The sequence below is a fragment of the Podarcis gaigeae genome (assembly GCF_964106915.1).
Source record: "Podarcis gaigeae genome assembly, chromosome: 11".
NCBI classification, from domain to species: Eukaryota; Metazoa; Chordata; class Lepidosauria; order Squamata; family Lacertidae; genus Podarcis; species Podarcis gaigeae.
Window position 1 is genome coordinate 32857184 of NC_139687.1, and position 25087 is coordinate 32882270.

A 25087-nucleotide genomic window follows, 5' to 3' on the forward strand; every position below is an offset into this window, starting at 1 on the left:
AAGTATGTGCAAGGGCTCATGCATTTATTCATATCACCATTCTACTATAAATCTTTAACCAGCACAACAAAGCTGTATTATGAGACTCTGGCTCATTTAAGAACTCTGCCTAAACCTCTAGATTTCATCTTACTTTTTTCTAGTATGGTTCCTAGGCATGGATTAGATAAAGTACACATAGACTAATTCTGTGCCAAGCTGGCAAATTATAAATAGAATACATTTGTCTTTTTCTTCTTGCATTACCAATAAAATCAAGGTGGACACTTATTGGGAAGAGGTTAGTGGTGACAAATCCCCGTCCAATTAATCTTAATTATAGGACTACTGCATCAGAGCCTTCCCCAGAAGCCAATAGGGGAAATAACATAAATTATGTTGATGCTATAATCTGATACAGTGGTGGGCTGGGGATGGGGACAAGAGGGCCACATATTTGCATATTAAAGTACAAAAGTCAATATGGTATTTTACTGTATTGTTATTTCCATACAGTCTGCAGGATATGGGCATAATAAATAAACATTGTTTTCCCCTCTAAACCTCGGCCATCATTTATTATAGACTGATCATTTATAACTTTTTTTTGTATTTGGTTTTGGTAGCTTCTTCTATTCAGTAAAATTAAGTCATTCAGCTTGCAATCCTATACCAGCTTATCGGAGATGAGAAAGCCCTAATTAATTCAATAGAACTAATTTTTGAGTAGACATATAGAGGATTGTACTGTACATTGTCCTTAGTTAGGGATCCAGATTCCACATGTCATTGTGGTAAACTGTTTTTAAAGGTGAGGAGCATATTGAGAGGCACACTTTCATACCCTCCAACTTTTCTCTGATGAAAATAGGGACATCCTATTCAATAATAATAATAATCCCCAGCCAATCTGACTAGGTTGTCCCAGCCACTCTGGGTGACTTCCAACATATATAAAAACATAATATAACAGGGTTGCCTTCAGATGGCTTGTGGGGGTCAGATAATTCCATATCCTCCAATACTTCTCCAATGAAAATAGGAATGTACTAAGGAAAAGCAGGACATTCCAGGATCAAATCAGAAGCCCGGACAGCTTCTGTAAATCTGGGACTGTCCCTGGAAAATAGGGACACTTGGAGGGTCTGCTCGTTGTTTTGCCATGAGAATCTGTTGTTCAGTACTTGGGCCCATATATGGTAATTTCTTTGGCTCCTGTGCCATAGATAGATATCAAAATACTATCTCCGATACACTAACCTTCATTAGACAAACACCTGTCTGTTACCATTCATTTTCCACACCAATTACTTATGTACCCCACCTTCATGAAAATACATGAGACTACCAGTACCTAGGCCACCATTATAGTCTTTACTACTGTGGCTACCCTGCGGTACATTGCATGACTCTTCAAGGTAGAACAGAGATTCTGGTAGATGGTAACAGCCAAAACTGAAACAAGACAGAGAGGGAGTTTTGGCAGAAAATAAAAATGCACTTCATCCACATTACTTTGAGAGTTCAAATGTAATGCAGCCACTAGACCCTGTATCGTCCTTTCCTCTTCCCAATGGATTATCATTCCCCCTTTTCATTTTTCATATATCAAAATAGCTTCATTTGTTTACATGTACGCAATATGTTATGTGCAGTTTAAAAAAGCAGATTGCCTTGTAAAGAAGCACATATTGTGTGCCTTTGTTTGTGCATTGATAGAATGAAGCAGGGGGCACCTAAATCATTTTTGCTTAAGACAACCAAGCCTGCTTTCTACTTATATTCTGACTCTTCCTGATGGTCCCCTCTTTTGAAATCCCTGAGCAGTTTTAAAACAGCTGCTTGTCGTTTTTACTGATGGCATGTTGTTTTCCAAAGGCATCTGTCACAAAACAATGAAAACAAAGAATATCCCCCTTTTTAATCATCTTTCCCAACAACTACATGTATAGAATTAAAAAACCGGCCAGAACCTTTAAGACTATTCTTTTGATGTATTTCATATGAATAAGATAAGAGTAAAAAGTAGTTGAGTGCATCCCATATATTTATTTCTTTAAGTTTGTTCCTCATACAGACCCCAGATGCCCACAGTTTGCAATGTGAATGACTGAGTTATCAGATTCAGCTCAATATTGGTGTTGTGTTGTGCAGAACCTGTAGTAAAATAGTGAAATTGAGACCCAGCATAAGGCTATCTGGTTACTTACTGTACACAGAATGTTGTCTGTGAGGAGGTGAAGATTCTTGGAATAGTGTTGTGGAATAGTGAATAAACTTTGGAGTTTTCCAAAACTATTCATCAGGCTGGATATTAAAATGTGGGAGTGGGGGGAGATCAGAGGGTAATGTTTTTGTGAACTAACAGGCCATCATTTAAACCAGGGATGGGAAACTTCTAGGGCTCCAGCTGTTGTTGAACTTCAACTCCCATTATCCCTGACCATTGGCCAAGCTGTCTGTAACTGATAGGAACTGGAGTCCAACAGCATCTGAAGGGCCATATATTCCCTATCCTGCCATAAATAATACATTGGTGTAGGAAAAAGTAGAAAGCCTAACTGGATTATGCCCTCCTAGGTTCTTTGCAAGTTTGAGGTTAAACCGAGAGATGGTGGCTGAAGAAGCACACAATGACCTATTCCTCATTTTTGAAAATACGAAATCCAGCAGTTATCCAATTATTTCTCCAGGATAACATGGGGCGTCATCATTTTCGCAAACTCAGCACAGAAAACTGATTGATTGCTTTAAATGTTCAGCTCGATCCACTTTGAAGGAGCAGAAATAAGAGGATTTATTTTCTTTTTTAAAAAAATGAAAACTCATCTCCATTAGATCAGAATGAAATAGAATAGAATAAAATCAGACAAAAGGCATTAAATCATTTCGCTTTCTGCCAGGCTAACTCAACCCTGTCCCACCCAAAGAAAAAAACAGGACTCAAATAAAGGCTTTACAATGGTTCCATGGTTCAGATGTTCATGCTGATATTGGCAAGTTTCTGCTGGAAATACAATCCATGTGTGCTTTTGCTGTTTGAACATGCTGCATAGATGGTAGTATTAAAGAAGAGTCTACAGGCCACTAAGCATACATAAGGCTGCCACCAAAAGTAGTCGCCCTGCGCTTCCTCTTATGATCGTCCCTGTAATTCCAAGTAATACAAACCAGAAGGCATACTGCCATTATAGTGTGAGTTTTCTACTCCGGCTGCTATTTGTAGCCTGTCAATAATTGCAATGTGATGATTATACTAGACATTACCAGGGAAAAGAGTAAGAGGCTACCCAAGCTATGTGTGTTCTGCAGCATCTAGCCTCAGCAACCTTAGGCATGGAGTATGTTGTATATAATCTCTTTAGGACTCTTTAAGTGGAAGCTAACAGTGTGTTCTCTGCTGGCAGTAAAGACGCTGCAGCACTAGTCTGATATGGAGCACTAGTCTGATAATTCGTTAGAAAATAGGCTGCCGTAATTCGCACCATCTGAAGTTTCTACTACAGTGGTACCTCGGGTTACATACGCTTCAGGTTACATACGCTTCAGGTTACAGACTCCACTAACCGAGAAATAGTGCTTCAGGTTAAGAACTTTGCTTCAGGATGAGAACAGAAATCGTGCTCCGGCGGCGTGGCAGCAGCAGGAGGCCCCATTAGCTAAAGTGGTGCTTCAGGTTAAGAAGAGTTTCAGGTTAAGAACAGACCTCCGGAACGAATTAAGTACTTCACCCGAGGTACCACTGTACTAGGTAATAGTAATCTAGTCTCAAAGGGACAGTCACCCAGTCTGTGACTGGCAGTCAAACAGTCCTCGTATGGGCAAATAGGACCACAGCTATCTCACCAGGTAGCCATCCTGTCCACTATAGCAACCTGAAATTCCAGGCATAGTGCTAAATTAAGGATCTAATCTCAGGTTGTGAACCCGAGTGATCACAGAAGATAACTTCATCAGAGATAACCTCTCACACCACCAGCAGCCTCTACAACATTATGTTATTATTCCAGGCCCTATTGGGGAAAGTGTAAAGAAATCTATACATGGAGGAAGAAATTTAAACCTTACTTTCTGACTCTGCCCACAATGTGCATGAATTGATTATTTTTTTCTGAACAGTGTCACATGCATGTACACCCTGAAATGCTAAGGAAAAGTGGGCAATTTCCTATCAGTATACTCTGAGAACTTTCTAGTAGGACATAGAGGCTCACATTTGGCCTCTAGGCTTGAGATTCTTCACCCATGATCATCATCAGAGCACACTAGCACTTATAGCTCTCTAGGCAAGATCAAAAATTTACAATTCTTTAGGCTGAAGGTGTGCTGGTAGTTACAGCTTAGGGCTTTTGGTAATGGCATTTCTTGAAGTTGGCAACAAGGCTTTAACAGTCCTAATACTGCACCCCACTTTCCCATATTGTGACAAGGGTGTCTTCCAATCTTCCCCACTGAAATCCTGCACACTGGGAGTAAGTCCTACTGAGCTCAGCAAGGTTTAATTCTGAGTAGGCCTTGCACTGTGAGTCTCAAACAATATTCTGGACCCTATTGATTTCAGAGGAACTTAAGTTCATCTCTGGGTGCCCCTGCTAAATGAGCTGTGGCAGGTGGTTAATTGATATAATTTTCTGTGTTGTTATGGGATGCCCTCTCCAGAGAGGCTCGCTTGGTACCCACATGATGATCCTGTAGACCACCAGGTGAAATGCCTTTTTATTTTCTCAGGTGTTTTAAACTCTGAAGAAATTTCAGTGCTTTTTCAAATGCTGTTTTATGTGGTTTGCTGCTTGTGGTTTTATATCTTCTTCTTCTTTTCATTGTTGTCAGGGGTTCAGGAGCAGAGGCACAGGGGAGAGAGGAGATGGAGAGCGAGGGGGAGGAATCCGAGGGGAGCGTAGGAGATGACAGTGGTCCGAGGGATTCCATGAGCCTCTCCAGCGAATCGGAAGATTCACAGAAGGGAGCGCCGGTGGCCAGGGGTAGGGGGTTCCCAAGGGGAACGCCCCAGGAGCAAGGCAGCAGCAGGGACTCCCAGAGCAGTAGTTGGAAATCAGGACCAGCTTCCCCACCAGAGCGGAGTGGGGGGGAAGAGTCCCAAGCATCGGGGCCAGTGCATTCCCCACCAGGAAGAGAAGACGAGACAGAGCTGACCACGCCTCCATCGGAGAGTCAGACAACGGGGGGGAGGTCAGATCCGGCCAGCGTCCCAGAAGGGGGAAGCAGTGACACGAGTAGTGTGACGGTTAGGAGAAAGGTCACTGGGTTGGCACGAGAGGCAAGTTCAAATGTACAGGAGCGCGGGACAGCAGAGAATGAGGATTGGGAACCGGGTCCTAAAGCCCGCCGGAGGCAGGGGGAAGAGCTAAGCGACTCAGCGTCGAAAGAGTCCAGAAAGGGCAATGCCCCAGCGGGTAGAAGGACCCAGAGGAGGAGAGAGCAGCGCAAGAGGTGGAGCAGGGCTAGGATCTTAAACTGGTGTCAGGGGGGAGGAGACTCAGACGGGACTTCGCCGATCTAGAGTTCAAGACGTAGTGCTGCACGCTGTGGCTTTGAAATGGAAATTGGACTTTAATAAAGACTTTTGTACATTACTACAGCCTAGCGTTGGTCCTCTGTGAGCTGGGACCTAGAGGCAGCTCTGACAATTGTGATTGTTACAATTTTGTGTTCACCACCCTGAAGACATTAGTTGTTGCCTGGTATACACATGTAGTTAATGAAATAAATAATAAAGATATGCCAAATGGGCCATAGTGTGAATGAGCTAGACTTATTTAGAAGGTGGGGGGCAGGAAATAGAGGTGGTTTCTACAAATTAAGAACCTTTCTCTACAATTTTCCTTTAAACTCTTTATTCTGCAAACTATATTCTTTGCCCTGCATTAAAGTATATAAGCAAATTAAATTTTAATACAGCAGAACACTACCCAAAACATTAAAATTAATTATTCAAATTCAATCTGTAATCCAATTTTACAGAAAGAGTCCCAGCATAGCATTTTCACCATCAAAGCAATTTGATTTCTTTAAAAAAAGAAAAGAAAAAGAAACTCAGCCTTGAGGTGAGTATTTGTTGGGTAATTTGGTGTTATGTATTTTTACGTGACTGGCTCCATATTGTGCAACAGACTCAAGAAAGAAAACATCATAAGACAGGCCAATAAAAGCATTGCCCAAACACTGCTTGTAAAATTTGTTGTTTTGAGCACAGCAGTGTATTAAATTAATCAGAATGTGGAACGGGTTTAAATGGCTGCCTTGCATTCCTGTTATTTGAATATTAATTATTTTATAGCTTAAAACTTAGTGTCACATAGCCTGACAAACTTGGTTGTAGCTGTCTGCTGGGATTTTACAGCTCACAAACTGCCATTAACTATCCCCATTAAACTCATTTAAATGTTTTTAACAGGATGCTTAGTATCCAAGATAAACAATAAGTACTTGAAGACTTTCATATTATGTAAATAACATGAACTGGGTCCTGTGGAAACCTGGTGCTATATGTATCTGCTTTAAGGAATAAAAGGTAATCGTTGGCATGTTTGGAATCAAGCAAAATAACCTAAATTATTCTGAATATAGCAGGAGTTGGCATGTGGGTTCTGTTGACTAGATATGATCAATAGAATTCCGCATAATGCCAGTTCCATGACTGCTTTGTAGTAATGTGGTAAACTGAAGCACATTGGCAAAAAAATAGTAGTGAGATTCAGCGACAAACCAGACTATTTCTTGCTGTTGTCAGAGTCAGGTGGAACTTGAAGCACTGCCCTTTGTAGGGTGCCACTAAAAGACAAGGAGAAGACAAGGGCAGAACTGTCCTCTCAGATCCCAGCATGACACCACTAAGCTAAGTTGTCCATTGATTCCTCCTGAATATTTCCAGGTATTGAGCAACAACCAAGATTTTGGACTAGACCGCATAGATCTGAGTCTTTTTCTCTAGCTTATTTCCCCACCTCTTTGCATCCCTTTCAGCTTCCTTGCCTACCAGATCAGGCCCAGTGCAGGGCTCAGCATAGTCAGGTACCTTCAGAGAGCCTGGAAACTCAAAAGGCCCATCACTGATCTTGCCAACCCATCAGAATCACTAGGGCCAGTTGCCCCTGCCACCCATGGCATGGCACTGTTGCTGCTTTTTGCAACAACTGCCAGTCATTCACCTGGGTGATGGTGTCAGAGCTTATTAATGAGAACGCAGCTTGTTCTGTTGAGTTCTCATAGCAACATCCCCAAATGCAGTGCCTGTAACAACCCCAGCCCCTTCACCATCTGCCCAGTGGAGCCCTACCACAGCATGGAAATGCATATTTCTTCCTTTTTAGTTAACGCCCAAAGGTTTCCCTTCTTTATTCACCAGATCACATTAAAGAAAGTTCATCAGTTCTCTTTTCCTCTCTTCTTCCTCTTTGGCTCACCATCTCCCCTTCATCATTCTCTTCACCCCTTCCACTTTTGGAATAGCATTTGTACTTGTGCCTTGCAATGAAGTGAGGTTAGGCTGATGCTTTGCTTCACTCTTAAAACACTCTCTTTTCTTGGTGAAGTCCTAAGGTCTTAACTGTGCAGCCCCTTTCAGAAAACCTTGCTGTGATATTCCATTATCTGGAACAAAAATCCTAAGTAACTCACGGTAGCTGATATTAATTTCACCAGCATGTTAATTTGCTAAGTTAGCTCTGCCAAATGAATACTAGTCTGTCCTATGGCAGGAACAGAGTCAGGAAATGGTTCTCCTATTACCACCCATAGCTTCCCTATAGTCCCTAATCAAGGAACAACTCACAGAACATAGAATCAAGTTCAGAATGCCACGTACGTTTCCAAGCAAGCATGGTAGTATATCCATCTGCTTTTGCTAAGGTTGAGGAAGTTATCTTACATGAGGCCAGACTGTTTGCCCACCTACAGCAATGCTCCAAGGTCACATGCAGAAATCTTTCCCTACTGCCTGATCTTTTTTTACTGGAGATGGCAGGCATTGAACTTGGAACCTTTTGCAAACTAAGCATGCACTCTACTGCTGAGCTATGGCAGCATTCCCTGCAAAGATGCTTTCATCTTCACGCTTTTGCATGATTGTCCTGGCTCCTTCTCTTCCAAAGCAAAAGTCTTGTTCCTAGACAAATAGTCTTAGACCAAGATGGGAAAGAAATAGTATTAAACAATAAGGTGCCTCTGAAAACATTCCAAGCCTAGGGATTTATTTTCATTGCCAGAAGAGAGCTCACAGACTTTCGTCATTTTAGCAGCCTAATTTAGGGAGATAACATTGATGTTGCTATTGTTAAACCATTACAGCCAGAAACTCTTGCTGATCTACTGTAAGTGATCCACAAATCTACCAGGAGATCCCAATCTACCCACTGCAGTCTAAAAGATAAAAGCGATGAGGCAGGAAAGCATTTGATAAATTAGTCATGAAGATACATCAACTAGCACATGCCGTTTTTGAGAAGAGTGATTGATTCAGTTAAGTGCCTGAACAAAATCACTGAAACAGAGCATCTATTTCGGTAGCAGGAAACATGAAACTGAGAGTGTAGAGTTGGATAGCGATTGTGAGCATAAACATAGAAATAATGCCATATGCATGATATTTACAAGGATATCATGTATTTGTGTGCCTAGTAGCTATTTTTTTCTAAGTTTATTTCTAGGATGAGCGTAGTCTTGTGTCGATGGTCTAGCCTTGCCAAGTAACCATGATCCACTATCAGCTAATGTAGAAAAATAAATTAATTCATGTTCCAGAACTTGGGGCATTGCCAAAGCATATCTGCACCACAGTTGTAGTGAGTGGGTGGTGTCCCTCTTCCTGTGCTTGTTAGCAATTCAAAATGTTGATTGGAATATCTCTGGACCAGAGTATTCTAGGGCAGGAGTGGTCAGTGTTGTTCTCTCCAGATGTTTTAGACAACTCCCTTCCCCTCTGACCAATGGCCTGAGTGGCTGAGGTTGATTGGAGCTGTAGCCCACAATGTCTGGAAGGCACCACATTGGCTATCACTAGTAATATATATATTACTTTCACTAGTATATATTACTTTTACTAGCTATCACTAGTAATATATATTATTTTTATTAAAGATTTTCTTGCTTTACAAAAGTACATGCCTTGTCTCTTTTTTCAGGTTGTAGAATCTTTTCTTTCTTTCTTTTTACATTTGAAGTGAGACGTTAATGTTGCATGCAGAATAAACTAGTCGTGTTTTTTGAGATGATGTGGGTCTGCAGTGACCACATTCACTGTCTTCCTCCAGCTCCGTCTCTCTCTTTCTATTCTGCTAATGGTTTTATGTCGCTGATAGAAATGCTTTTCAATTGAACTTAACCGCTATAACCATATAAAGATATTGTAGCAACATAATAGCACAGTCAAAGATTTAACTATGGCCATAGAAAAAAGGAAAGTTATTGCCTCTTCTCCATTATTGGAATCGTATTTCCATGTTAAAGGCTACTGACGCGGCCTATCTACAATACATGGGCCATATTTGTCTAGAAACAGCGTGCCATGACTATGAGTCATTCCTTGCTAATAACTATTTATCACTGCAATTAGCAAAGCAATCTTCAATGTGCCAGCAACATAAGGTTCATTCAGAATTTATAGAGTACAGATCAGCCAGAAGTCTGGCATCCCAATCCTAAACACATTTGGCTGAAAATAAGAGCCTCTGAGTTCAATGCAACATATTTCAAAGTAAGAGCCAATTCACAAGGCAACCTTCTAGCCCCGCCCCCCTTTGTCCTTGGTAACTTAAAGTTCCACAGCATGCGGATAGTTGCAGGTGACCATTTTTATAGGAAAATGCATAGGAAAACCATTCCGCAGTGTTGCTAAAATGATTATGGAAAGCTGTATTTAAGGCAGCAGCCTTAGAGAGGTGGAAACCTATCACTAGCTATAGCTACTGTTGCTGGTTCTGGCTCCTCTTCCATTTATTTGAACATGGAACTTCCCTGGTAATGTAGAAGAGGACACAATAGATATTATCTTAAAGGCTAAATGAGGCTACACGGGTGAAGGCAAATGGACTCCCCCACCTCTGGCCTATGGCTTGCCTTCCTACAGTCACTCACTCCAAACCAATCAATGTCCAATAGCCAAGAAGACATCTGATTCTGGAGCCCAGCTGAAAGGCAGATGCCTGAAAGGAGGAGCTTTAGGGAGATAGGTTTAAGGTGACAGGTGCAGTGGCAGACCTCAGGGTCTCAAATTTCAGTGGTGTCCTGTGTGATGCCAAAATGGGGGGGGGGAGCTCTCTCACTCCATTTTTATTAAGAGTTGTGCCATCCCTGGTGGCACCCCTGAAGCCCCATGCCCATGCAGCCAACCCATAGTGCTCCCCGAAATCTGCCTCTGACAGATGTTCTTCGCTCCTTAGCCATATGCCCTTTTTATTTTAAAACTGGACCCACCCTTTCTTTCTATGTGAATGGAGCACAGGGAGAGGGGATATTTTGTTTCTGAGAGGAAAATGAGGCAGGCAGAGGGGAGATATGGACCTGGAGAAGGAAACACTGGGAGATGGGGGGTTGATGAGCAGAGGAAGCAGGGATTTACCTGCTAGTATATGTGCTCTAGGGGACGTGGGTGGCGCTGTGGGTTAAACCACAGACCCTAGGACTTGCCAATCAGAAGGTCGGTGGTTTGAACCCCCATGACGGGGTGAGCTCTCATTGCTCAGTTCCTGCTCCTGCCAACCTAGCAGTTCGAAAGCATGTCAAAGTGCAAGTAGATAAATAGGTGCCGCTCCGGCGGAAAGGTAAATGGCGTTTCCATGTGCTGCTCTGGTTCGCCAGAAGCGGCTTAGTCATGCTGGCCACATGACCCAGAAGCTGTACGCCAGCTCCCTCGGCCAATAAAGCAAGATGAGTGCCGCAACCCCAGAGTCAGCCACGACTTTACATAACGGTCAGGGGTCCCTTTACCTTTACCTATATGACAAATATACATTGCAGGCATTTAAAATGTATGCTTTTCTTGGGGACTAAATTCAAACAATTTGAGACAAGGCAACATTTAAGATCTCATCTTAGAGTAGTGGCTTAGAAATAGCACTATGAATCAAGAGGTCTCCAGTTCAAGTGTCATCTTAAGCATAGCACTGTCTCTTATGATCAGTCGCCCATGTGCACTATGATTTGTCACATGTGCAATAATACTGATCTACTTCACAGGGCAATCAAAGGGATTATTGTTAACCTTTGCTTTGAACACTGTGAATAACTAGACAAGTGCTACAAACCGCTATTATTAAGAGATGGGAGATTTAAAAGATTTTCTTTTAAAGTGACATATCTCAAGGACAGTATACAAGTTTCTTGGCTGAATTCAAGTAAGCAATTCCATTAGTGAGAGCATGGACTCTTGTTGTGCAATGGCACTTACCCTCCCTTCATGCCTCCTATGCTTTCCCCAAATTTGCTCTGGGGGAGTCTGGAGAACTCCAGAACAGCATAAAAGAGGAGGGGAAGGAAGGTCGTTTCTTCAGGCAAGCAGAAAAGCTTGTGCTGATAGAACTTTTGTTGTAGCATGATGATGAATTCTTCACAAAATCCTAGTGCATTCTTTTTCACCAAGTAAGAACATAAATCTGCCTGTTTTTTTATATTATGTCAGCTGCAATCTTTTCAAAGAGATCAAGGTAAAGCTGGGGGTGGAGGTTCCAAAAGGGGTTCATGAAGAGGGCTAGCAAATGGGTGAACTGTGTTACAGACCCTCAGAAAGAAATAAAAAACTGTTAGGCAGACAGGTTGTGGGGTAAAAGTGCGTCAGCTTCCCCTTGGGCTGATGTGATATGATTCGACACACCTTTCTTAGGAAAGGTGTGTGGGAGATGTTTTTATTTTGATCCAATGGCACAGCAATGAATTCATAATATGTAACTGGGACATCTGCTTCTGTAAATACATTTAAAGTGCATAAAATGAACATAATTTATGGAAATATTGCCTGAGTTGATGATGTTAGTAGGAGTGTAAGTGTCAACTTTCAAGAGAGACAACATTTTACTTTGCATTCCTTGCTTTAATTTAACTTTGATAGCACTTACTGATGTGTCTGCAACTCATGAAATAGACTGCATAGTGTTATATTAAGGAAGAAACATAACGAAACTCGCTAAGTTTTCTTTCCAAAATGTCAAGAGTCTTTTGCTTTAGTCCTCAAGGATCCCTGTACGTCAAACACAGTATTTAAATAAGCTTAACTTTTTAGAGGTTTAGGCCTTTGTTCAATAAATAATTTGTAAAGTGGGGTTCTAACTTTCTGGGTGGTGTAAGTGAAGGTGGTGCAAGTTATATTAAGAATAATACTGCACTAGTCATCAACAGAAATTTTGAGTCCCTGAACATGGGTTTATATTGTCATTTCAGTAAGGTTGCTATGTTGCATTCATGCTTATATTCATTTTCAAAGCAACCTCAATTGTTTGATTGCTATAATTAGCTATTTCTAGAGCAATTTAGTTTTGAAAGCTGGTGCTCAATGCATAACGTATGGTGACAGGACTGAGTCACTAATAGCAAGTATGAGAGTTCCTTGATATGCCGGCAGGGGCATCCCAATGCATTATTCTGCCTGAACTGAAAGGACAAGATGGCACCTTCCCACCGCCAGCTCCATGTAAGGAACCCAACTTGATTGGCAGTTGATTATTACACCAACACTGGCAATGGGATAACATCCTCCACCACACCCGAGACCAGCAGGTGAGCATAGGGTCTTCTTCTTGTTGTTGTTTGGCAATCACTCGTAGCTGAGTAAGATTGTCTTCCATGAATACGGTCTTAATGGTCTGTCCGTAGGTGACTGTGGAGGCCAATTCTGGATCCACACGTCCTTCCACAGTGGGGACATAGGTTTCCAGGCAGGAGTTTGCCAAATGTGCCTTCCTTTTAGCTCGATTCTCCCTTGCGTCCTGAAATCGAGTGTCTTCAAAGTTCATGACACCTTTGGTAAAGGTTGTTCTCCAATTGGAGCGTTCGCAGACCAATGATTCCCAATTGTTGGTGTTTATACTACATTTTTTAAGATTTGCCTTGAGAGAGTCTTTAAACCTCTTTTGTTGACCACCAGCATTATGCTTTTCATTTTTAAGTTCGAAATAGTGTAGTTGCTTTGGAAAACTATAATCAGGCATCCAAACAACATGACCAGTCCAACGAAGTTGATGTTGAAGAACCATTGCTTCAACACTGGTGATCTTTGCTTCTTCCAGTACACTGACATTAGTTTGCCTGTCTTCCCAAGTGATATGTAAAAAATTTCGGAGACACCATTGCTGGAATCTTTCAAGGAGTTAGAGGTGGTGTTTATAAATGGTACATGTTTCACAAGCATACAAGAAGGTTGGTAGTACAATAGCTTTGTAAACAAGCATTTTTATTTCCCTGTGAATTTCCCAGTCCTCAAACACTCTGCACTTCAATCAAAAGAAGGCTACACTCTATGATGTTGTATTTCGGCATCAGTGTCGTGGAAAGATAACTGCCCTGGTATAAAAAGTGATCAACATTTTCCAATGTTACACTGTTAAGTAGGATTTGTGGAGCTGCAGAGGGGTTGTTTTTTGCTTGCTGGTGCAGCACTTTAGTTTTTTTGGATGTTGATTATTACATCAACACTGACATGGATCTGCCATGGATCTGCCATGTCAAAATAGACATGGATCTGCCATGTCAAAAATAGCTTGCCCCTGCCTAAGTTCAGCCTAGTTCTGTTGATGCCCAGGATGATTTGGCCATTGCTATGGCTTTGGACAGAAGGGTATGAGTCAATCACCCATCTCCTACTACCCTTCTGAGAAAAAACCCACCTACCCCCCCCCCCCATATATAAGGGTCTGGTGACTTCTGTTTCAGTGTATCTGAAGAAGTGTGCCTGCACACAAAAGCTTATACCCAGAACAAACTTAGTTGGTCTCTAAGGTGCTACTGGACAATTTTTAATTATTTATTATTATTATGAAGAGGACATTTACCAAAAATTAGGAAGAAAGGAATATCTGGGGCAGAATATATGCCCCTATACCAAGCAGCAATGAGTCACCTTCAAGTAGATTTTAAGGCCTTGGAAAACACAGGAAAGTGGGAGCTATACAGTCTGTTACTTGTGAGGACCCCAATGAGGAAGCTTAGTCTGGAAAGAAGAAAACTCAGCTTGCAGGCAGCCTGCACAACGAAGAGCTTGACCCCACTATCTTCTCTGTGGCCTCGAGACAACATGTAGCTGTGGGAAATGCCTATATAGTCCTCATTTGTTCTTTCGTTGTTGTATTTTAGATTTGATTCAACTTTGAGTAGCGATGTATTAGAGGAGTGTACATCTCTAATACAAAGGCAGGTTGATATTTTAATCCTTAAGCAGTATTGCAAGGCTTTGATTTATATTTCCCTGTAGCCCAAGAGATCAAAAAGAGTATCAGAAAAGTACTAATAGCTTAGGGCAGACACTTTGTTAAATGCTGGATGTAGACCAGGTAAGCAGCAGTGAGTACCAAGATGAATCATAGTCTATGTGGTTGTTTACAGTAGAGCGAAATTAAATTATATGAGTGCTCTGGCTTAGTTGTTTTCATTCCCACACTCCCTATAATTTTATAGCCATGATATATATAATTTTGTCCCTGGGGGACTTTATGTTGTTGTTGTTTTAATCCACTTTCCCTGAAGTGAATTGTGATAGAAGCAGTTGGAGTTGTTTTAAACTTGCTTTGATTTTGATTTCTTTTCCTTCCCATTTATTTTACCCATGGGTTAGTGGCAGTTGATTATACACCAAACATTCCTGTAAAACTTCTTCTAGAGGGTACAGCAAAATCATATTGATGGAGAATCTCTGTGTTCCCATGAGCCAATGGTTGGTGGCAAGACCTCTCCTCCTACCAGAGGGGAGGGGCTGTGAGCGGGAGCCAGTTCCCACTTCAGCAGGGAGGTATATTCGGCCCCCTGCATCAGTTATCCCAACTGCCGTGCTGCGCCCTTTAGCCAGCCAATAGGGCTGGATTGGGGCAGTGGCGTAGCGTGGGGGTGCAGGGGGGGCCGGCCGCACCGGGCGCAATATCTGGGGGTTAGGGGGCGCAAATCCACGGGTTAGGGGGTCAAATTACTTGCCTTGCCCCGGGTGCTGACAACCCACGCTACGCTACTGGAATGGGGGTGGGGTTTAGCTGCAGTTAAGCGGCCACAGCAGTGCCGTGCCCCATTCTGCTTCCTGAATTCAACGGATCACCCGCCCACCGTCCCTTTAGGTCATATCTATGCTTTTGACCTTGCTATGGACTTTGGTCAGTTGCCTTGCTTGCCCAGGGGGCCTGGTAGTAATTTTTATCCATTTGGCAAATTGGCACCAGCCTCTTGGTTTTTTGCCTGCCTTGTAGCAAATCGGATATTGGCGGTTAGGCATTGGAATATGTGTTGTGTGTCGGAGGGCAGGTGGTGGCCATCACCTACCCCTCTCCCTCTCTTTGTTGGGTATTCTGTTAAAGGGATCCGGCGGTCATGGATCCTGTCCGATGCCCTGCTGGTGGCTAGGGCCATGGCACAACCCCCAGTCATGTCAGGGGAAGCTTCCAGTTGTATTTACATCAATCTCCTCCCACTGCTTGTTAACCCTCAAATCACTCCCCACTGAGCGGGGTGGAGTCATGTAGAGATTTGATCCAATGCCTAAGCCAATACCAGTCACATGTTGTAACCAATAAAGTTGTGGCCTTATTTAGCCTATTAACCTAAAATACATGTGTCCTTGTGTCTTATTTATCTCTAAGCGGGTTGCGGGTCATTGACTCACAAAACCATTGTCATGGCAAATGGGTAGGGATGATCGGAGTTGTGCTCCAGCAATATCTGGAGGACTTCAGATCGACCTGCCCAAGGATGGGAGGCCTGTAGAGGCCAAGATTGCCTAAGACAACTCCACATAGAGTGCATTGGTGTATTCCAGCCTGGTGATGGAGATGAAAGCTCTATGGACCACAGCAACTCTCTCATCTCTCCGATCCATGCAGCCTGTGCTGATGCAGTGCTGATAATCCAGGCTGACATAACTGTGTCAGATGAACTCCTCCCAACTCACCCACCCAGATCTCAATAATACACCCCAGACTGGCACCCTCATCCACGATCAAATCAAATCAAATAATGGATGGGCATGGTATCATTATGTACTGATCGGGCGTTAAACAACAGCATGCACAGTGGGCACAGCAAATGAACAACCCACCTTTAATTGCCTTTTCCCAGCCAGCCTACTTTCCGTAACTCAGTTGGCCATTATGTTTCTTAAGGGAAACAAACTAATTCTTCCATTTCGGCAAGTGCTTCTTGTAAGCTTGTTTGTGGTTCTAATGTGATTTTGTCACTCTTGCTTTAGAGCAACAGAAACATAGCTATGGAAGTAGGTTAAGCAGTGCATAATAATCTTAGCTGACAGACCGTAGAAGTCATTCTGTATAAGATTGGCTGAATGAAGCTGCCTCTGTACAAGCTATTGTTGTGTGCATGCATGAAGGGTGTGCGTGTCTAACACCTCTGTATATAATAACAGGCTCTTCCCAGCCTAACCCTAGTATAAATATCTCAAAGGGCAGATTTAACCTTGTGAGCACCTGAACAGTTATTTGTGAGCACTTTAGCAGTTCAGGAACTGTGTTATCTGTCCACCTTCCTATGTGGCTTTCATCTCCTTGTTGTTATAAAATGCAGATGCCTTTTCCTGTGTGCTTTGGGCAATGTTTGTGCAAGTGCTCAGTGGTGTACATTTTGAAGTGCAGAGGCAAAGCATTATGAGCCCCATAGCCACACCATCAAGGAGTGTCTAATGTTTATCTATATAGTAAAAATAATAAACATTGAACAGCAGTACATAGGATAATACCCAATTTATGAGGATCAACTGACAATCATAGGATAGTGAGCTGGTAAAGTGTGGTAAAGCAGCTTGCGTACTGGATTTTGATTAGGGAGACCTGGGTTCATATCCCTTATCAGTCCTATGGCATGACTGCTGTAATGATCTCAGGCAGGCAAGCAAGCCCCGATAAGAATTAATGACTCTCTGGCAGTTTCATGTTATGTTTATTTACAAAAACACATCCAGAGCCCGGCTTCTCACCTACTTGCATTGAAGGGAGTTGGTCAGTCTGAAACTCCACCCCGCTCACAACAGGGAGGATGCCAGATTCCCACCCTTCCCCTCTTGCCCTTCCGTTGCACTCTGACCTTGTCTAGTCTGCGAGCACAGGGACTGAGAGGCTGCCCTGCCCCCTCCCCACTTCCACTAGATACACTGTCTGTCCTCTGCTCCTCTGCTGGTTGCCTAGCAACTCTCTGACTGCCTCCTAACTCTCCTGCTTCTTGAGGGCTATTTGTGTACTCTTTGTGAAGGGGCATCGAGCTACCCTTTCTTGTCTCTGCTAGCTCGCTTTCTTCTGCAGAGCCAGCCTCTCTCTCACTTAGCTCAATTTCCGAGTCTGACTCTCCCCCTGCACTCGATTGCATCATGTTCCTGACAACTGCAATCTTAGGCATAGTTACCTAGGAGGAAGCTCTGCTTAATATCTATAAGAATGTATGAAGAGCCTGTGAATCAGGCCAATAGCCCATCTAGTTCAGCATCCTGTTCTCACAGCAGTCAGCCAGATGCCTGTATGAAGCCTGCAAGCTAGACATATGTGCATCATCACTCTGCCCACCTGCAATTTCCAGCAACTTTTCTGACTCTTTGCAAACTCCACAATACTGTACACAGCATACAATATTCCAAATGTGGTTGCACCATAGATTTGTGTTAACAGTGTTATGATAGCAGTTTTTATTTTTAGTTCCTTTCCTAATGATCCCTGTTGAACTTAGCAACACTTTATCTGGGTTGACATGGTTAGGATTGTAGCCTCATTCTCCAAGTTCATCCTAAGCTAACATCATTATTTTCATATTGCTACTGATGGGGGAAAAAGTCTAGGTAAAAATTTCAGTGCATGTTCCAGATGCAACTCTAAAACAAACTAAGCAAAAAAAATTATAAACCTTAAAATAATTGCAAAGTAGCTTAAACATAGAATCCATTTTTATTAGCATTATTTACCAAGGAATCAAGCACCCAGAAATAACACCATGATTATTTTATCATTATTTTAGCAGCTAATAAAAATGCTAATTTGCTGATTAGAGACATATGGATAAAGGAAAGTCAACTGCAACCCATTAAAGCCATAGTGAATGCTAAGAAGGAAATCATCTCTCCCCACCCCCAGTTCCTTGATAAGACTGGCAATACCAAAATAAAACTGCTTCCGAGCTCTGCTTTAGCACTTGGATTAGTGAGTCACTTTAGTTTGGGGCTTCCTTTCCCACTTTCAGAAGTGGCTCACCTGCATTTCTAGCTTTCTGACAGCAGTGCTACTACCACTTGCCCGGACGGAGGCAGGGAAGAGGATGGAGCTCTGCGGGCACACCAGCAGAACCAGTCAGTTGCTCTTGCAAAGGCAACTGCGCCATGTCAGTGGCACCACTTTTGGGAAGCTGGCATTGCTGCTATGCCCACCAGGTGCATCACTTCTGCTCACCTTAGTTCAGATACTCAGCTTCAGGAAATCTGAGGCAACGCTTTTCTCCCCATTAACTACAATTGGGAAATCAAGAAATGGCTATAATTTCTTTATGCTTTGCCAGAGGATGAGGCCTGCCAGATTGTAGACAAATAGGTGTGGTGGGGCCTGTACTGGGCAGCTTTAAATTTCAAAGTTTAAAAAAGTACAGGTGACAACTTTTTATTACTTGGCAGAATTGGATGAAATACATAAGTACAACTTTCCCCCCTGAGCGAATGAAGAGTGCCAAATGTAGGGGAAGATATTTTTGTGTAAGTGGATCCCTTAATATTTATGGAGCTGGGTTGTTTTTTTTAAGGACTTGTTTCTCTCCTCCCATTGTTTTGTAGCCCAATTTTATGAGCATTACAAAGATTGTAGAGGTGCCCCTAGGTAGGTAGGTAGGTAGGTTCCCTGCAAAATTTCAGGATAGTGAGCTTTGATAAATAAAAAAAACAGCAGTGTGTGTGTGTGTGTGTGTGTGTGTGTGTTGATGAATTGGCACCAAAGTGACAGAAAGTACCTCATCCTTAGTGTAGTGGAGAAAATATATGGAAATGTCCTGTAGTATTTGGGCATGGATGTGCACTATATAAATGTACTGTAAGGGGAGCTTTTAAAGCTTCAGCCATTCTTCAAACAGATTCCCTTTCCTGCAAATACATATATGCAGGTTAAATTTAAAAAACAAGGAGGAGAGCGCATGCATGCACGTGGTAGTTCTTCCCTTCCATCTCCATCCTCCTCTGCATGGTCAAGGTGACTGTGCTGCAGGGAAGCCTCCTTCTGACTAGCTGACTAGCCATGGGTCAATGAATTCAGCAGTCACTATGGCCATGCAAGTATCATTGAGATAATTTCAGTTACATGAGAATATTGTTTATAGGAATGTGCCTTTAGTCCCTGCTAGCTGTTCACAAGACTGCCAGTGTGTGTCTTGCCAGCTATGTGCACACAAGGAACATTTGCTTCAGAAACATTTATAGTCCACAATGGGAAACACTGTCTGTGGGTGGCTTTGCTTTACTAAATCCTTGCAATCAAATCCCTGCAATCAGATGGGCATAATAATTCATCTTGTTGGAATGAATTACATAAATATTGTAAAACATTTATGCACCAGAAAGCACGGCAAAAATGCTGAAAATGACATTATGGAAATAAGTCAGAAAAGCAATCTGAAGTTCATGGAGGTTCTCATCCAGGATTAGGAAAATGATTTATCATGGGGTGGGGTGGCAAATTCATTCCAAGCTATTTATTTCAGTGTGCCTTATTCTGTGACTAAATGTTGGAGGTTTTGTGCAAACCAATGTGATTGATAATAATTCTAATAAAAACTGCATTCATTTACTATATCAAACGTGCCAATGAATTTCACACATTACTTTCAGTATTATTTTGCCCATTTGTATTAGATCTTCTGTGACCTGGCCAAGAAAGAAACTCTAAACCTTTTTTGAAAATGAATTTGAGAATGCAAAACATTGTAACGTTACCATTTTGTATTTACTTTTTTGTTTTTTTGTTTTTTAGATTGATCTTCTTGTTCCTACAAAGGTGACGGGCATAATTACTCAAGGAGCCAAAGATTTTGGTCATGTACAATTTGTGGGCTCCTATAAACTTGCCTACAGCAACAATGGAGAGCACTGGACCATATATCAGGATGAAAAGCAAAAAAAGGATAAGGTGAGGTAATGAGGCAATTGATATTTGGAAAGCATTTTTTTATAGAAAGCTGCTACATCCCTGGTAATCACAGAGTTAGTAGCCTGCAGGTTAATGTCTGCTGTCTGCTTTATAGGATGTTCATGCCAAAGGGTCTATGGCTAAAAGTCAAGGTGAACAGAAAGAATCGATGTCGTTATGCACCAACATTTATAGATACTTCAGTTTTAGTTACAGAAATGTGTCAAATTTAAAGCTGTTAAATGGAGAATATATTTTTATATGTATATCATCAAATGCACTTAATGGAAAACGTTTCATTTTCTGATTTTAAAATTCACTTTTATCCATTGTTAAATGGTTCATAAAATATGCAGGAGTCACCTGGCTTCCTGGGCCCCCTTGGCACATTTGCAAACTTGAGAAACTGTTGTAGGTACCCAGTGGCGTAGCGTGGGGGTGCAGGGGGGGGCGGCCGCACCGGGCGCAACATCTGGGGGTTAGGGGGTGCAAATCCACGGGTTAGGGGGCACAAATCCACGGGTAGGGGGTCAAATTACTTGCCTTGCCCCGGGTGCTGACAACCCACGCTACGCCACTGTAGGTACCACACACACACCACACTTGGGCCACCTGCCCACCTACACAACTTCCCTGGGCTGCTGCCCACACACTCATTCACCTGGGCCACCCCCCTGCCTGTCTCTGTCTCTTCATCACCCTCCCAACACAGCTGTGATGGCCCAGCAGCAAGTGAAAAGGATTGTGTCATCATACTGTAGTTTGCAGCAGCCTCTGTTGGTAGCCACATGAACTATTGTGTGAAGGCACACTTACATTTTTATTATATGCAAAATAATCAATACAATACTCTGCCTTCAGGACATACTGTATAGTTCCTGCCTAGCCTGTTTATACTTCAAACAGCAAGGAAATGCACTTAGCTCTCAAAACTGTGGGAGATCTGAGCTAAACATATAATAGAAATCCCAACACAGGGTTAGAAATATATCGCCTGATGAGAGTACACATTTCTAAGTCACATAAGCTTGATAACCACTACTGTATATTGCTTCATTGGTGTTCAGTACTGAGTAGATTGAAGGAAGTTTATCAGTCAGAGGGGAATTACTAGTGCAAATGCCATCATAAAAATGCCGTCTGTTTGCACATGTGGTTGAGATCTAATAAGAAATGTCATGACCCGCAATTCCACTGGAATCATGCTAGGATATTTAAGTGACACTACCAAGCAGAAAGCAATAACTTTCTGGAAAAAGCTTTTCCCAGAATCTATTTATTTATTTATATTAAATTTCCATACCACCCTTCATGTGAGGATCACAGGGCAGTTTACGGTATAAAAACACAAAAATGCATAATCTAAAATAACAGTCACTGGAGCACAGAAAAAATTGGTCCTACCCAAAATTTCAGAGTGGATCTGTAAAATCTAGGGCAAAATGTGGATGTAGAAATTGACAGCATGCATCTGTCTCAATAAAGACACATTTTTTCTCAAAGTTGGGTATGAGTAATTAGGTTAACTTTTTAACTATATCAAAATGAGTCAATCACAAAATAGTTCTGTTATAATCCATATTATTTTTATATGTTATAAGCAATGAAAATTCATAGGCGGAAAACTGGTATTCATGAACATCTCTGAAGACTTTTGAATTCTATTCAAAATAGCCTGGTGTGCAACTGTTTTTCTAAAGAGGAAGCAGTTCTCTTCCTTCTTGAGCGATGGACACTGTCTTGTATTATAGCAGCACTGCCAGTTAGCCATTCTTCCCAGATAGCACTCAGCTGGAGCAAGCTGTGTAGTAGAGTTGACCTTCAAATAGTCGACCCCCTGCAATGATGGTGAGCAGCAATCAAATACAGTTTTCATCTACCATTATCTTCTGAGAATTCCTACAGGATTTCAGACAGTCTGGCCAGCTATACAAACACAAGTCTCATATTGACCATAGCATGACTCCCTACCATGAATTAATTTCATGTGTGTCCCATCTTTTCTCCAAGATGCTCCTCAAAATTTTTTCTTTACTTAGCATCCTGTGAACTACGTTAGGCTAGTCCAAGGTGGCCAGCTGAGCATCACACCTGAGCAGGCATTTCAGCATGGATTCTAGCCATGGGCTAGAAGAAAGGTTAACATTGCAGTGTAAGTAGTGGGGGTATCATTAAGATTAATGTTTTGTTGGTAGCCACCCAGAGTGGCCGGGGCAACCCAGTCAGATGGTTGGCATTCCATTAAAATCCAGCTCCCATCAGCACACGCTGGCATGGGAATGATGGGAACTGTAGACCAGCAACAACTGAAGGGTCATGGGAACTCCACCCCTGGAACAGACCTACATATCTACATATCTCAAGGGCTGAAATGCATGTTTGGCACGTTGCAAAGTGTGCTGGGACACCAGATAAGGAGGGCAGAGTCAGACTTCATCACTCTCCCTGCGCACCACCACAGCTCCCACACAAGAGATAAGATATTTGGAGTATGGCAATGGAGTGTCTGGTAAAGATGGTGCTTTGTGGGATCAGGGAGTCTGGGAGGGAGGCAAGGGCTTATTTTCCAAATGCCAAATTGACTCAGAAAATAAATTGACTTATTTCCACTGTTAATCTCACTCAACTGTATCATTAATTGTAGTTTACAGGGTTTTCCTAGGGACTGCTGCTCATTTCCCCCTCTTCCTCAACTGAATGGCTGATTGCAGTATTGGTAGACCTTGGGGAACAATGAAAATGTCTACTTTAAAACATTCTGCATTCACAGTTCGATAGATACATCTTCATTGTTATTCTAAGCACAAACATTCATTTGAAGAGGGAATCTGATGCCCGACAGCTGGGAGGCAACTTTATAAGAAACTCTAGAATCCAAAAATATATATCCTTCTTACAGCTTTGAGCACATCTTTAGGTTCTTCCTGATCCATAGTTAATTCTTTGACTTGGAAGACACACATCAGTGATGTGTAATGCGCATCTTAGAAACAAAGCAAGCATTCTGACCCCCATTTTTCTGGTTTGGATGTTTATCTGTCCTGAGGAAGAGCACCTCCCTTCCCTTCATCCATGAATCCACAACTAACCTTCTTCCTACTCTCTTGTTTGCTACCACTCTGTTATTTATTAAATTTCTATACTGCTTTTCGTCTGAGGATCACAGGGTGACTTACAAACAAAACAAAAACAATACTCCACCCCAATACTCTAGTATCACAAGGTTCAAGAACTGGCATCAAACTAGTTTCAAGGTTCAGCCCCACCTGATGTTGTGTAAGCCGCTTTGTGGACAGAGTATGTATGAAGTAATTTGGCCACAAGTTCTACCATAACTTCGCAGCCCTACATAGCAAGCTCACTTTAGAGCAAGCTCCAGCCCTGGGAGTGTACAACTTTCCCACATCTTAGCCACATTGTTCTCTTGGGCATCTCTCCATTCTCACCACATTTGCAAGATACACTGGTATTTCTGCCTTGCATAGCCTCTCCTCTCTTACAAGAGGTGGGGACCAAAATCCCAAGACCCAACTCAAGTGGTTTAGGTCCAAAACCTCACAGAAAGAAGCTGCAGAGAGCTACCTCTTCCTTTTCCCCAGCCATCTTTCCCCTTGCAGGCTTCATTGTGAAGAAGAGGGGACATTGCCAGTTTCCTAAATGCAGGCCTCTACAGGATTGCTGGTGATGTGTTGCACATGGTGCTGCTTTCAAATATTATCCAGAAACTTCAGCTGGTGAAAAATATCCCCACTTGGTGATGAATCTCGTTAGGTGACCTTGGGCCAATCGCTGCTTCTCATCCTAACCTACCTCACAGAGTTGTTGTGGGGATGAAATAATGAGGAGTGAACCATGCAAACCACGAGCTCCTTGGAGAAAATGATGAGAAACAAATTCAATAAATATAGCATTTTAAGTAAGAGTAGGCATTATGTACAGATTATATCAGTTCTTTTTTGCCTTCACTGCCCAATTCAAAATGCTGGTTCAGACTTATAAAGCCCTACACAGTGTGGGTCCTCTGTACTTGATGGAGCCCCTCCTCTTATATTTATCTACCTGTGTACAGCAAGGCCATCTACAGAGACCCTTTTCCAAGTGCTTTCTTAATCTGAAACTTGGAGGTTGGCTATGACAAGAGAGAGGGGGCCTTTTTGGTAGTGGCTCTGGAATGCTCTTCCTATGTAAGCTCACCTGGTGCCCATGTTGTTGTCCTTTCAGCACCAGGCTATGACCCCTTTTGTTCTCTAAGGCCTTTTAATATCATGTATTTTTCATTCCACCTCACTCTACCTAAAGGTGGGGCCACGTTTGCTTCTTTCTCTCCTGATAGTACTTCATCTTTAAACCAGGCTTGGATAGCCCTTGCAAATGTTGGCCTCTCCAAATAGAGGACTGCCCTCTGGACAATAGGACACACAGCCACTGTATGCTTAGTATGTAGTTAAAGGTTTTTGGGATTGCTTTGAAGTGTGAAAAAGCAGCTTTCTAGCAGTGTGTGTATGTCTGACACTTATGTAGTTGAACCAATATTTTTGATATTCATGACAAAATTTGCATGTTTGATTAGGCACTAAGCAAATGGCATGAAAATCAAATGTATTTCTTTGCTTTTCATCCAAGGGCAGTCAGGGCAGATGGAAGGGCAGGCGCGCACACACACACACACACACACACACACACTCTTATCAGTGTTTTCTTTTTAACATTAATGAAAGCAGCAACAGAAGTAAAAAGACTGTTTTGGCTCAGGTCTCATAGCACTTTCAAATGGAGAGGATATGAAAAAGAACAGTTGCTCCTGCTGT

The 25087-nt window shown here is 42.3% G+C and overlaps 1 protein-coding gene across 2 annotated transcripts in view; it reads left to right on the forward strand.

The window, feature by feature from the left end:
• EDIL3 (EGF like repeats and discoidin domains 3) overlaps positions 1-25087 on the forward strand; it is a 234709-nt gene that overhangs the window by 197778 nt on the left and 11844 nt on the right. Inside the window, exons 10-11 of one of the 2 annotated variants that reach the window (XR_014556287.1) lie at positions 20124-20694; positions 20863-20982. Coding sequence is in view for 1 of the 2 variants with exons in the window: in XM_083703244.1 (XP_083559370.1) it covers positions 20124-20279 (156 nt within the window). In the remaining variant the exon portion in view is untranslated. Of the gene's footprint in view, positions 1-20123; positions 20695-20862; positions 20983-25087 lie in introns of those variants that run through there. The other variant, XM_083703244.1, reaches the window with a different exon arrangement.